The sequence below is a fragment of the Mirounga angustirostris genome, unplaced genomic scaffold (genome assembly GCF_029215605.1).
Source record: "Mirounga angustirostris isolate CCGP_5_RB_7025 unplaced genomic scaffold, mMirAng1.0.hap1 SCAF_6, whole genome shotgun sequence".
Classification (NCBI taxonomy): domain Eukaryota; kingdom Metazoa; phylum Chordata; class Mammalia; order Carnivora; family Phocidae; genus Mirounga; species Mirounga angustirostris.
In genome coordinates, this window is record NW_026991714.1 from 103,068,757 (window position 1) to 103,084,128 (window position 15,372).

The 15,372-nt window shown below is 42.6% G+C and overlaps 1 protein-coding gene across 2 annotated transcripts in view; it reads left to right on the forward strand.

Moving 5' to 3' along the window:
* Positions 1 to 4,711: 4,711 nt before the first annotated feature.
* Positions 4,712 to 15,372, forward strand: part of VCL (vinculin) — a 113,636-nt gene continuing 102,975 nt past the window's right edge. Inside the window, exon 1 of one of the 2 annotated variants that reach the window (XM_064594852.1) lies at positions 4,712 to 5,017. In XM_064594852.1, the coding sequence (XP_064450922.1) occupies positions 4,850 to 5,017 (168 nt within the window). In that variant the 5' untranslated portion in view covers positions 4,712 to 4,849. The remainder of the gene's footprint in view (positions 5,018 to 15,372) is intronic. The other variant, XM_064594853.1, reaches the window with a different exon arrangement.

Here is a 15,372-nt window from a genome sequence, read left to right on the forward strand (position 1 = left end):
CAGAACTCTTCCCCAATTATTTTTAACTGAGAAATGCTAAATTTTTACATCTCTTACGAGGTTCCCTATCATTAGTGGCTTTCAGACTAATTATGTGGCAGGGTGATGCTGAGCCGGCTGCGACCACGAGAAAACGTCACACAGCCCTTAACCTTGGTAGATTATAATCTTGTGGAAATGTACCTTCCTTCTTATCTTTGAGCTGTGCGAACGTTCACTGTACTCTGATGACAGTAGTCCCCCTCATCCGAAGTTTCACCTTCAGGGGTTTCACTTATCCACAGTCAACTGTGGAAGCAGCTGATCTTCCTCTGACAAATGGCACAAGGTGGATAGTCGCCTGTGCTTCATCACAGTGCCCGCCATTCCCCTCATTCGTCTCATCACGTAGGCATTTGATCATTTCATAGCATTACAATAGGAAAGGCGAATATTGTACAGTGAGACATTTTGAGAGAAAGACCACATGCACAAAATTTTATTGTAGTATATTGTTATAATTGTTTATTTTATTGTTAGTTATTGTTGTGAATCTCTTCCTGTGCCTAATTTTTTTTTTTAAGATTTTATTTATTTGACAGAGAGAAGCAAGAGAGGGAACACAAGCAGGGGGAGTGGGAGAGGGAGAAGCAGGCTTCCCGCTGAGCAGGGAGCCCGATGCGGGGCCCGATCCCAGGACCCTGGGATCATGACCTGAGCCGAAGGCAGACGCTTAACCGACTGAGCCACCCAGGTGCCCCCCTGTGCCTAATTTATAAATTAAACTTTATAGGAAAAAATAGTGTTTAGAGGGTTCGATCGTATCTGCAGTTTCGGGCATCCACTGGGAGTCTTGGAATATATTCCCCCGTGAGTAAGTGTAGACTACTGTATTGTAATCACTGTCCCGGAATGTGCTCCCATCTCCAGGCCTTGCTCATTCTGGAATATCTGCCTCTTGTCTGCCTAACCAAACATTATTCTTCCTTTGTGGCCAGATTTAGTTCCACTGTCCCATAAACCTTTCTTATCCTTAGGGCCATTGGGGATTTCTTCTTGGTTGGTACATGACCATATGGTCTTTATCACATTATTTGTGACTTAGTTGCATCATGGTTCTTAGTCCAATGCCAGCCCTGGACTGACCTTGGTTAACGTCTTTCTCATGCTGACTATGTGCTAAGCCCTTTGTATTAAAAAAGACTGAGGGATGCCTGGGTGGCGTCTGCCTTCGGCTCAGGTCATGATCCCAGAGTCCTGGGATCGAGCCCCAAGTTGGGCTCCCTGGTTAGCGGGGAGTCTGCCTCTCCCTCTGCCTGCAGGTCCCCCTGCTTGTGCTCTCTGTCAAATAAATAAATAAAATCTTAAAAAAAAAAAGATAAAAAAGATTGAAAAGATTATTATCCCTGTTTTAGAGATGAGAAAAACCAAAGCTTTCTAACTCGCCATGTATCAAATTGGAATGGTGTGGCTAAATGCTCAGCTATAAATCTGGGGTTCTGTTCCTGTGGAGAAAGACTAGAACAAATATTGGGGACATCTAGCAGTCTCTGTAATAGATAGGAGAGAAATGTAAAATGGTCATGTTTTAAAAGGACATTTATGGCAAGTGTTATGAAGGAAAAAGGATTTGTACCAATAGTTTATGCCAGGGTTTTGTGGTGGGAAGTCATATAGAAAGGACTAGAAGTAGGCCTTGAAGGTAGGCACATTAGTATTCTATTGCAATGTAACGAATTCCTCACAGCACTCATGTTTTATCTCACAATTGTAAACGTCAGACATTCGTCCTGTGTGGTATGGTTGGGTTCAGTGCTCAGTATCACGGTCTAAAATCAAGATGCTGAATGGACTGAGTTCTAGTCTGGGGGCTCTGGGGGCAAATCTGTTTCAGGATCATACTTCTTGTTGGAAGAATTTAGTTCCTTGCAGCTGTGGGAATGAGCTCCACGTTTCCCTGCTCTCTGTCAGCCAGGGTCCACTCATAGCAACTAGAGGCTGCCTACATTCCCTGACATGTGGCCTCCTGCATCTTTAATCCAGTGACAGTTTGTAAAATCTTTCTTGTGGTTCTAATTTTTAACTTCTTCTTCTGTGACCAGCTGAAGAAAACTCTCTGCTTTAAAGAGGCTGATGTGATTAGGTCAGACTTGCCTGGATAATCTCCCTATTTTAAGGTCAACTGTGCTATATCAAACATCACCATGGAGGTAAAATCCATTACATTCGCAGTCTTGTGGATTATACCAAGGATAGGAATTCTAGGCAGACATCTTAGAATTTTACCTACCACAGTAGGTTAAGACTTAGACAAGCAGAGAGAGCTTTCTAGTTGGGAAAGAAATGTAAGCAAAAGCTCGAAAGAGAAACTCCACCAGTGGTTTTTGGAGACTGTCAATATGTCAGCTCCCCCAATATCTTGGTCCCCTATTCCCACCCCACGTCTCCTCCCCCTCCCCACTCCTGTCCAGTGATCACAGCTGGTTTCTGCTCTTGGGCAGGATTTCCAGTGTGCTCCCCATAGTCTAGGGGTGAGCATTATGGTGACAATTCTCAACTCAAGCTCAGTGCCAAAGCATGTTTCGCAGTTGTTAGAGGGCAATGGGCGTCTTTCCCCCTTGATCCAGTTACTGAGCAAGCCTCCTTGTGGAGGAAAAGATGCCTTTTGAGGTCATGCATCTGCTGTGGTTGTGGAGGAAGGCCTGTGGGAAGGGGAGATGCCTGGCTTGGCTTCCTTGCCTCTAGCTGGGAACAGTATGTCAGTCTAGCTGCTGGCAGGGGTGCAGGCAATGGGTTGCGTGGGCCCCCAAGTTCCTGTGGGGGTTCTGTATTCACCTAAAAGGTAGCTCTCTGATCAGATTAATGTGACATTAAATAGCAAATAAAAAATACCATTACAGGTTGAGAGAGAGGCTGCCAAAGAAGGGAACAAATTTTATATTTTGGAATTTTTTTTTAAAAGATTTATTTAATTTAGAGAGTGGAGAGGGGCAGAAGGAGAGGGAGAGAGAGTCTCCAGCAGACGCTCGATCTCACAACCCTGAGATCACAACCTGAGCGGAAACCAAGAGTTGGATGCTTAATGACTGCACCACCCAGATGCCCCTATTTTAGTGTCATTAACAGCAGTTTTCCCTGCTTTTTGAACAAGAGGATCCACATTTCATTTTGCACTGGGTCCCACAAATTGGGTAGCTTGACCCTCGTGAAATTTTGGATAAACTACAGATAAGTTTCCTTATCTGTAAAATGGGGGAGAATAAAATAGTATACACTGCATCTACCTCAATTTGAATAAGGGCTTATACAGTGCCTAGAACTTACAGAGTACTAAATAAATGTTAGCTTAAAACACAGTTTAGCCTCTTGTAAAATCTGGGACCTTGAGAAATATTTTCTTTTTTTCCCTTTTTAAAAATGATTTTATTTATTCATTTGAGTAAGAAACAGAGAGGATTAGTAGGGGGTGGGGTAGAGGGAGTAGGAGAGGGGAAGCAGACTCCCTGCTGAGCAGGGACCCCCCCCCCCCCCCCCGCAATATGGGACTCGATCTCAGGACCCTGAGATCATGACCTGAGCCGAAGGTAGACCCTTAAGAGCCACCCAGGCACCTCGAGAAATATTTTCATTTGATTTGAGGATCTTCAGCTTGGATGTATTAGTGAAAGTGTTACCTCGCATGGGAAAGCTTGGGCAAGAGAGAATCTGAGACGAGGAAGACATTCACAAGATATACACAAAGTGCACTGTGAGAAGATTAGTAATTTGGTTGTATCAAAATGTAAAATGTATATACTTTTTTCATTTTCACTTCCTTTCTAGGTATCTGTCCTAGAGAAATACACACGCGCACAATACAGAGACAAGGACAGTGATGCTCATACAGAATTGTTTTTTAATACTGAAAAGCAGAATTCAACCTAAATGTCCATTACTAGGAAATTAGTTATGTAAATTGTTTGATTTCATGCGATGGAATACCATGCAGCCACTAAAAAAGAATGAAGTAGATCTATATTTATCAATGGTGAAGGATAACCAGGGGATTTTAATTAAGGGGAAAAATAACAAATTCCAGGAAATGTTAAATCCCACTTACTTAGAAATATATATGTACAAGAAAATGAATAGGCAAAAGTCTAGAAGGCTACATATTAAACTGTTAACAGTGAGTATCTCTGAGGATGGGAGTCGGTGGAATGGGTGTGAATGAATGGGACACTCATGTTTCTCTAGGCACTTTTGTTATTTGGATGTTTTACGAAAAGCATTTCCATGTATTTCTGAGAAGAAATGGAAAGACTATTTTGAGGGCATTGTGCAAAGGGAAAAGTTGAGGAGGGGGCGGGGAGACCTATGGCTCCCTGGTTTTCTTGAGACTCCAGAGCCGCCGGAGGTGAGGAGACCCCGCCCCGCTGAGGTGATTCTGCAGAGGGGCGGAGCTCTGCAGAGCCCAGGCGGGAGGTGGCTCCTGGGGGCGGGGCCACTGATTCCAGCCGCACGCTCCGCTCCCACCATGCCCTTATAAGGAGCGCCCCGCGTTAGGACTCCGGAATCCGGTTGCAATCCCGGCGGCGCAGCCCCAATCCCAGGCCCCTCCCTTGGGAATGGGGGCGGGGCGGGGTCTTGGCGGCGCTGTGGCGGAGGCGGAGCATCTCGAAGCGGGACCAATAGGCGTGGCGGCCCCGGTCTGAGCGGTGCTACCATTGGGCGCGGCGACGCGATGGGGCGGGGCGCCCGCAGGGCTGGTTACGCCGAGGGAAGCCCGGTCTCCGTAGTTGCTGCTCGCAGTCGGTCTTTCAGCGGGTCCCCGGCCCCGTCGTTCCCAATTCTCTGTAGCCCGCGGTTCGCCGCCCCGCTAGCCGCCGCGATGCCGGTGTTTCATACGCGCACGATCGAGAGCATCTTGGAGCCGGTGGCGCAGCAGATCTCGCACCTGGTAATCATGCACGAGGAAGGCGAGGTGGACGGCAAAGCCATCCCTGACCTCACCGCGCCCGTGGCCGCCGTGCAGGCGGCCGTCAGCAACCTTGTCCGGGTGAGCGCGCTGGGCCTGGGGTGGGGAGCGGGGTCAGGAGACATCTCAGTGGCTCCACTTCGCCGGCTAGCTGCCTGTGGCTTTGCGCGTGGGCTCTAGAGCCAGATGGCCATGGGTTTGAATCCCGATTCCCTCACTCTGTGACCTTGAGCGAGCTCCCAAGTTTCTGAGGGCCTCAGTTTCTTCATCTATAAAATGGGGGCAATCATAATAATGCCTGCCTTGCGGGTTTGTTGTTTGATTCAGCGAGGTGGTATTTGTAAAGTGCCTAGCGCAGCGTATGACCCACAGTAGGCGCTCAGTAAATGATAGTTGTTAGGGTGTCTGATGGCCCCTTTCACTCAGCAGGCTGTCGCCCCTCACGTTGACAGCCTTGCTCTCAGCTCCTTTTTAGGCCTCCCCAGTCTGGCCTATGGGCTGGCGCGCTCCCGTACGGATTCCCCGCCTTTCCTCCCAGGGATTCTTATTTGAGCCGCGTTGTTCACCTTTCTAATACTTGTCCTCACCCTGTGACCTGCCTCACTCGCCACCCTCCCCCCGCGCTCCCCGAGTCTGGCTCTTTTGTCCACTTGTCTTCCTGGCCACTCGTCTCCCGGTCTCCTCCTTCCTTCCTAGGCATTTCTACTTATGCTCACACCTCTGGCACTCTCAAACACCGGGTAATTTTCTTTATATTTCTTCATGCAATAATTCACGACCACGAGTCCTCTTTCCTCTTTCGTTTCACCCTGCCGCCTTTCATTTTTTTCCCTCCCTTGGAGATTTCCACCTGGCTTTACCTGCTGTCAAACGGCTTCTGCCCCCTGGGGCCTTTCCAGACTCGGGGGCCCTCCTCCTCGGCCCCTCCTCCTGGCAGGAAGCAAGATGGAGTGCGGGGAGAGGCCTGTGGAATCTGGGATCTGCGGCCCCTGCCGGAGAGCAGGACGGGGCGTCTCCTCCCCGACCCACAACTTTCGTGGGTGGCTGAGTGGCCCTTGCAGACCCCTGTAGCCCACAGCTGGGACTGATAACTTAGGTGGTTCCTAGGGGAGGCGGAGCTCACTCCTGAAATGGAAAAAGAGGTGCTGTGACCAGTCTCCTAACACTCCCCTGACTAATATCACACTTTTCTTTCCCACCCTGGGTGGGTGACTCAGACCACTGCTGCCTGTGAGGGACAACTTTGGAAAAAGTTCATACTGCTCCCCCACCGAGCTGTGAAAATAGTTTGTGTCAGGGTAGTTGGCAGGTTGGGAGGCAACTGTCGGTCTGGGTGGGGCTTGGGTTACTTATCTGATGAGAGCACTGAATGCACCAGGCGCACTGTAGCTGCTGAAAGTCTTCCTCGTCTTTGGGGGCCCTTCTCAGGCAGTTCAAGAGACTGATCATTAGGAAGATGGGGGGAACTCTACTGACCAAATTCCTCTTCTTCCTTCTGTATAGATTTAGTAAGAATCTATGCAGTAAGAACACTGTCTTCATTCAGAATATCTAGTTCTACTTTGTTCTTGTTCTTTTTATAACTAATTTTAATCTAAGACTCCAGAGTACATTCTTATATAGTGTTGTCTAACATGGCTGCATTCCAGGCCTCCATTTTTCAACAAATAGGAAACAATGTAAAGAGACAGGGTGATATTGTCCCTCCATGGAGTATACTTCAGGAAATGAAATCTTAAAACCACATGTTGCACTTGGAACAGAGCTAGTTTAGTCTAGGGGTTGATATCTGGTTAGGCTATTTAGAGAAAAGTTATTTATGAGCTTCATTGCATGAATTAGTAAGAATTGAATGCTGCGTAGGGAGCATTGTAATAAATCAGTGGTTCTCAGGTTGGGCTGTGCATCAGAATCACCGGTGGGGCTTTTTAGTAATAAAGATGTCCAACTCCCATCGCAGACTTAACTGAGGAGCTCTTCATGGGGTAGTCTCAAGGCGTTTTGTATTTTTAAGAAGCTCCATAGGTGGTTGTGATACGTGCTTCGTTAGGAAACACTGCAAAGACATTGTGAGACAAATACAAAAGAAATAAGGCCAGTCAGGAGCTGAAAAAAAATTACATATAGTTATATCCCAATACATACAAAAAAAGGGACTTAGGATTGGTCGATTTGAATTAATCAGAGAGCAAGTTAGGAGGATTGTGCTGATAGTCAATAGTGAACAAAGGTACTGGTAAGTCATTTCCAGGTTACAGCGTTACAACAGGTATATTGTCTGGACTAGCTCAGGAAGTAAGTTGGAGAGAAATTAGAGACGAAATCAGCGTTATGACATATGGGCAGTTTAACAGAAGGCCTTATCCAATAAGATGAACGAAGGCAGTGGGAGGGGGGAGGGGATGAGAATGGTGTTGGAGGGAGACTGTATAGGTTGTGTTCTCTGGAGGCCAGAGGACCTGCCCACTGCTTGAAATTCTCAATGCCAATTGTGGCCCTTACATATATGCTGCTGAGTATTGTGATGAATTATGTACAAGTGTCAACTCCCCAACTAGGTTGTGTCTGGGGCACAAGCCTCATTTGCCATTTCTTTATGTGCTCCCCAGTTCCTACGCTCAACACTGGCACACAGGATGGCCCAGTAAGTATTGCTGAGGGAAAGAAGGAACTGTGGGAGGGGAGATAAATTAGACCTTTTAAATTGGTTGGTCATGAAGATAATGAGGCCTTGGACTTTGGGTGTGGCAGGGAAAATGGAGAAGGAATTAATTAGAAATATAGTAGAAGAAGAGTTAATAGAACCTGATGATAGAATTCGCCGGTTTTGCTAGGAAAAAACATGTGGTGTTATTATAAAATAAGGAAACTGATTTTTGAACAAATATTCTGGAACTTACGTAATTCAGGTTTCTTTCAATTACCTTGGGAGGTTTTATATATATATATATATATTTTTTTTTTTAAAGATTTTATTTATTTATTCATGAGAGAGAGAGGCAGAGGCAGAGGCAGAGGGAGAAGCAGGCTCCCCGCGGAGCAGGGAGCCCGATGCGGGACTCGATCCCAGGACCCTGGCATCATGACCTGAGCTGAAGGCAGACGCTTAACCATCTGAGCCACCCAGGTGTCCCTTGGGAGGTTATATTTTTATTCCAGTGCTTCTGTTTGAAATTTCTCTCAGATTATTTACATACATATGTCAAATTTGTCAAGAAAATTTCATCTGCAGTGGGCATTCCTTAGCCCTACTATTTTATGTGCCATTCTTGAGTCTAAATGAGCTTTGGATATTTCCAAAATTAAAGTTTACCAGATGAAGATGAAATTCTCAATTGTTAAGCATAGTCATTCCTTTACCAAATAGGTATTTGTTGAGACCCCCTTTTAATGTCAAAGCAGTAAGTATGATTCTAGGCAAAATAAGTACAAGACTGGATTGAAAGTGCTAAGTGACTCTAAGGAAGTCAAGTACCCTGGAAGTTCAGAAGTAAGGTGAGATTACTTTTGATGGAGAATCCACAAGGCTTCATGGAGAATGTAACATTTGAGATGGGTGGGATTTGATCTAAAGATGTGGTAAGAAAGGCATTATAAGCAGAAAGAACTACCCAAACAGAGGCATAGAATTATTGAGAATATGAGGACCAAGTTTTGACTTACGGCATCATTAAGGTGACTACTTTTGGAGGGGCAAGACTCATTTGGATTTGTAACTTCATGTATATTTGTTAAACAAATGTAGTCCAGTTACTTAACATACACATCTTATCTCAACCGAGTCATCACTTTTACTGCACAGTTAGGGAGGAGTAGGATGGGAGTATTTATTCACACGTCCTTTTTTCAACTCAGGATCCTGAACAAGACCATTTTTTAAAAACAGTTTTGTTGAGGTATAATTCATATGCCATACAAGTCCCCCATTTAATGTATACAATTAAATGTTTTTGTCGTTGTTGTTGTTTTGTTTTTAATATATTGACAGAGTTGTGCTACTATCACTACAATCTAATTTTAGGAAGTTTGTGTCCCCTCAAGGAGAAACCTCCTACTGCGGTCACTCAGTCTCTCCCATCCCCCACCTCCCCAGTCTTAGGCAACCACCAATCTACTGTCTGTCTCTGTGGATTTAACTATTCTAGACATTTTGTGTTAATGGAATCATAAAATATGTGGTCTTTTGTGTCTGACTTCTTTCATTTTGCATAATGTTTTCAAGGTTCATCCATGGTGTTATATAGTATGTATCAGAACTTCATTCCTTTTTGTTGCTGAATAATATTCTATTGTATGGCATAAGGCCATTTTAAACACAGAGAGTGATTCTAATGCAATAATAAAACAAGGAAGGGGGTCTAAGAGAAAGAAGGGTGGGAAAGGAAAAATAGAGGAGGGGTAAGAAGTTCCAAAGGTGGGATTCAGTGAGCAGTGTGAAAAAGTCAGAAGTCTTAGACTGCCTGTCCTATAGCATGGTATATAAATTTTTCTTTTTTCTTTTTTCTTTTGAACTGACCCATGGCAATCCGTCAGTCTTTGTGACCCTTCAGTTGTGGTGGTTTTATTAATGGGGCTTCAGACCCTTTGCCTTCTCCATTGCATCTGAGGGCATGTGTTGTAACTTCTCCTTGGGCTCATGAAATATTTATTTTGGGAGTTTCTGTGGCCTTGACTTTTATGAGCCTCGCCCATATATCATACCCTCTTGAGACCAACTCTGGTACAAATAGCATTGTCTTTACTTTAACCTAATAGATGGGAAAGACTGTTCTGCTCTTAAAAAGAAATTGGCAATTAATTTTGTCATTTGTAAATGATCAATATTAGCATCTGAAATTATTTTTGCTCTAATTTTTTTTTCTTGGTTGATGTTAGATTTTTTCCGTTAAAATAAATAACAACAGGGGCACCTGGCTGGCTCAGTTCGAAGAGCATGTGACTCTTGATCTCAGGGTTGCAGAGTCTGAGCCCCATGTTGCCTGTAGTGATTACTTAGAAAAAAAAAAAAATCTTAAGAAATAAATACATAAAATAACAGCAATGGTGATAGGCCTGTCGTGATTTTTTTTTTCTTTTTAATATTTTTTCTGTATTTCCCAGTTTTTAAAATGAACATATTTCTACATTAAGGAAAAAATTAATAAAGTGAATAAAAAGAACATTTGTATAATCCTTTATAGTTAAAAAATACTTTCATATACACTATCATAGTAATCTGTTAAGGTAGGTATTGTGATGGTCTCAGTTTTACAGATGAGGATGCTGTATGTAGGTCAGAGAATTTAAGTAACCTGCCCACAGTGGCGCAGCTAGTTAGTGGTAGAGTTTGAACCCAAACTCTGTTTCTCTTACTCTGTATCCTTTGCTTACTCTACTGCACTATCCTGTGCCACTTAGAGCAAAGTTGTTAAATATCAGTGGAAGTTTTCCACCTAGACTTTGAAGCAACAAGAATGCCGTTAGTCATAGAGTTGCCACGTGTCCTGGGCCTGGCAAGATTATCTGTTTAAAGCCTGGCTTTGGCATGGCCTGCACGAAGGGCCCGCATATGAAAAGAATGATGTGAAGGTAGGGTTCTGTTTCACAGCAACATTCCATTTTGCAGCATTTCTTTAGAAAAAAACGTAAGAGTAGATACAGATCAGCATAGAAGTATTTATGCCTGCAAAACAGATAAAGGCTTTTTATGGTCTATATGGCTGCTCAGCTTGAAAGCCTATTAGAACTAATAGTATTTAAAGTGCTTTTATAGGATTTCTGTATTTACATAGTATTTAAGGTAGGTTTGTGGATTCTTTGTGCAATCATGAAGTTTCATTTGAAAAATGAAAAACTTTGGATCAAAAGAGATAAATGAATGGGTCAGATTGTGAACTTTGTTCCAATAATACTTAACATTTACTCATGTGATTGAGAGACCAGAAGAGTTTTGAAGATTATAATGTTTCTACAACTGTGTTTTTAATTTTAGTAGAGCCCCAATTTAAATATTTGTTTAGGGGCGGCTGGGTGGCACAGCTGGTTAAGCATCTGCCTTCGGTTCGGGTCATGATCCTGGGGTCCTAGGATCGAGCTCCACGTTCTTGTTGGGCTCCCTGCTCAGCAGGGAGTTGGCTACTCCCTTGCCCTCTGCCTCTCCTCCTGCTTGTGCGTGCGTGCGCTCTCTCTCTCTTAAATAAATAAAATCTTTAAAAAAAAATTTGTTTATATATCTGCACAGTAGAAAGTTGGGCTTTTCCAAAGTTGTTTTATAAATAGCACTGGTATAACTCTAAGGGGACAGAATATAAGTAGAGTAAAAGTCTTGTGGTATTAACCACAGTATCTTAAGTTGCCTCTTTCTATTGTAGTCCAGGAGTAAGGGCAGCATCAAGGCAAGTACTTTCATGGGGATGGGACTTATTTGGGTTTTAATATTTCTTGTATACTTGTTAAAAAAGGAGTTTGATCATTTTATATACTTATTTAATTACTGGTCATTTATATACATATAAAATGCCGATGCTTTATACGTATCACAACTTAGAGGGTCTTATTATTCCTGGTCTTTTTTTTTTTTTTTAAGATTTTATTTATTTATTTGACAGAGACAGAGACAGTGAGAGCAGAAACACAAGCAGGGGGAGTGGGAGAGGGAGAAGCAGGCTTCCTGCTGAGCCGGGAGCCCGATGTGGGACTCGATCCCAGAACCCTGGGATCATGACCTGAGCCGAAGGCAGTCGCTCAACCAACTGAGCCACCCAGGCGCCCTATTCCTGGTCTTTTACTGCAGTTCAGCATAGCATGTATATGCGTTTCAGTGACATTCACCATACTTGTCTGTTTTCTCCACTAGACTGTAGGTTCCTCAGTTGCAGGGACCACATCTATTGTGTTCATTATTTTATTTCTAGTGTCAGGCTGTGACCATAGGTATACAATAGGATATATATATATTTTTTTTTACTAAATGAACATATACATAGTATTTACTTTTTATGCGCAAAATACTGTAATAGAAATCTTGTGTAATGAACATTTTTCATCCCCAGCTTTTAAACATCTGATATAGCTGAATCTGAACAGTCTCACTGAATTTATTGTGGGCTTTGTCTGAAACGAGTAGAATATATATTAAGAGGAAGGCTTGAATGGCTAACTGCCCATTGGTTGAGATAACAAAAGTGTTCAGGCTATTTTGGGTTGTGGTTCTCTCTTTTGGAGTCATTTCAACTACGTAGGCCACTTACTAAAATCATAATGTGAGAATATGTTCCTATCTGAAAGAGGCATTGGGATCTTGCATTCTTTTAAAATTGGAAGTGTCTTTTTAAAATTTAACAATTTAGACCAGGTGTTGACACATTATTTGGAGTCCTGCTGGTTACAGTGTAGGAGCATGCTATGAGTCGTGAATTCCTTATTAAAAGATCCTCGGGGCGCCTGGGTGGCTCAGTCGTTGAGCATCTGCCTTCGGCTCGGGTCATGATCCCAGGGTTCTGGGGTTGAGCCCCATGTCGGGCTCCCTGCTCAGCGGGAAGCCTGCTTCTCCCTCTCCCTCTGCCCCTGCTTGTGTTCCCTCTCTCGATATCTCTCTCTCTGTCAAATAAATAAATAAAATATTAAAAAAAAAAAAGATCCTCACGTCCTTGAACCATATGGCAGGAGACAAAGACTATCATAAAGTTGAACTGTCTCTTTTTTGCTTTTGACTGATCTGGCCCAGCCTTTTCATTGAACCTTATGTCATGGTCATGACAGTGGGGTACATTTTTACCTAATAAACAAGCATTAGAGCAGTATCAAAAGAAATAGCAGTCCTTAATGAGCAAATGTCAGAGATTAGCTGGCGTCACAGCAGGATTTCTTTCTAGAATAATACTATATGCTCAGTATTCTTGCTGAGGAAGGGTCATTCAATTACTTCATGTTGCTTTTGGTCAGGTCTGCCCTTAAACCTTCCCATATAGACAGGACTAGAAGGAGAAAACATAAATTTCAGCCTTGACTTTTTTAAGCTTTAGCAGCCTTTAGTGTTATATATGTAGTATAAATACATCAAAGTGAGGTTTAAGGAGTAAAGTTGGATATATAATAAGACTCTGAAACACCCAGAGAAGAAAGTTGATGTATTGGAGGTAGGGTCTCCCATTGGAGGCTTTTATCTGTCTTTCTATTCCTTGTACATCGGAACTGTAGAATTCTTGCGATAGGTGTTTGGGATATTGGGCCACAGAATTAAGTTCAGATTACACAACGTTTTGAATGATTGAGGTGGCTGCTTCTCTGTCTTTTTCAGCCATTTTAGTACTTACTTAGTTTTCATTGGGAATGGTTATGGAGGGAAAGACTGTCTTAACTTGTTTTTTCTTTTTTAAAAAAGATTTATTTATTTATTTATTTATTTATTTATTTGGGAGAGAGTGGAGGGAAGCGCCGAGGGAGAAGGAGAGAGAATCCTCAAACTGACTCCCTGCTGAGCGTGGAGCCCCGTGTGGGGCTCGATCCTATGACCCTGAGATTATGACCTGAGCTGAAATCAAGAGCTGGCCGCTTAACTGACTGAGCCACCCATGGCCCCGTCCCCCTTGTTTTTCTTAATAACTTACAAAGAGATTTATTAGGGAAGGAGAGATTAATATGTAGGTAGGGAATTTTTTTCATTTGTTTTTTTATCATGATTAAAGTATTATATCCTTCATATAATAATATAAATAATATTGAACTGTATACTATTATCATGCTGAGCCTTCATAATGGTCTTTCAAAAAGAGCAAAATTTTTCTTGTTACAGAAGTACTACATTTTCATTGTTGAAATTTAGAAAATCTGTCTTTAGTCACAGTCTTCTCTCAGTTTTCTCAGCCTTTTTCAGTCTATTTGAACTTGATTTGTCTTACTCTTTCTTTTCTCTCTACTCCAAACCAAATTGTGTTTCCCTGGATATAAATGCAAACTAAGCTATATATAGATGCACCAGTTCTTACCCTTTTTCATCATTTAAAAAACCCCCAAACCCTTTAATTCACTTTCCTGTTTAAAATTTTGCAAAGAAAAGCTAGGAGACAGAGTCTGATACAATATCCCAAGACTTTGTCATGTGCAGTTTAAGGAGTCATGATGTACTTAGCTAACTGCTTGTTTCAGTAAGTGTGGAATGAGATGAATTCAAAATAATGGGCTAGGTCCTCATCTAATCTAGGTTAGATTAGAATTTCTAATCTGGGCATGCTTGTTAAAGATATGGGGGCTTTAATCTGATTAAATCTATTTAGGTATGTGTATTATGTGCAGACAAATAGGTAGAGTATGATAGAGTAATGGATAAAATGGGACTTGGATAATTAGACACAGGAAGTTGGGAATTTGTTGCCTTCTTTCCATTCCCTTGGTAGATCTGTGTCCTCATATGCTGGATCATTAGTCTTTGATGATTGATTTGTGGCTCCCCCCCCCCCCCCAGGGTATCTCCCTTTTAGACTGTTGGTTTCTGGAGGGCAAGGACTGGGCTATATTCTTGATATTTCCAGTGCTGTTCTTATCTCAGTCCCTTGCTCATGGTATTCCTTCCATAAGTGTATTGTACTTTGATACTTGCTCTCCCAGCTAGTCATTCTGATGAGGATAGCTCACTGTCTCTTGCCTCCTTTGGAAGGCATGGTGATTCTCCTTTCCTGCCCTCAAATGTTGCTGTGTAGAAATGGTTATGTAATCACAGAGAGAAACGAAGATTCATAAATGATATTATATTGTGTTGTTACATATTTGGACTTTTAGAGTCCAAAAAATTTTATGTCACTTCTGTTAGAAGTCAGCACATTGGATTGGTATGAATGTGGGATGTTATGTGTGTACAGAGGATGAGAGGTAGTGAATCTTAGAACTAAAAATGTTTTACAAATATTGTTAAGTTGCAGAAAATAGAATCTTTGGCCCTTAGAGAATTTCCCACTGATAAGATTTCCAGTTGAATGACTTTTAAGAGGAAAGTGACTGAATTTCATTGCAGCTGGCCACAATCCAAGTAAAAGTCATTCCTTCTTTTGAAATAAGTTTAACTTATTCCCACAGGTAAGCTTTCTGTGAAGAAGGAGAAATAGCACATTTGTTCTTAGAGTTGGGAGGTGAGGGACCTCTATTATCTAGCTCCCTATATTTCTTTTCTTTTTTTTTTTTTTTAAAGATTTTATTTATTTATTTATTTGAGAGAGAGAGAGAAACAGCATGAGAGGAGAGAGGGTCAGAGGGAGAAGCAGGCTCCCTGCCGAGCAGGGAGCCCGATGTGGGACTCGATCCCAGGACTCTGGGACCATGACCTGAGCCGAAGGCAGTCGCTTAACCAACTGAGTCCCCCAGGTGCCCGCTCCCTATATTTCAAGCCTTCTTTCTCCAACCCATCTCTGAAGCACTGGCTCATCTTTTAATCTGTAAGGTAGACAACATGTTTTTATTCATAC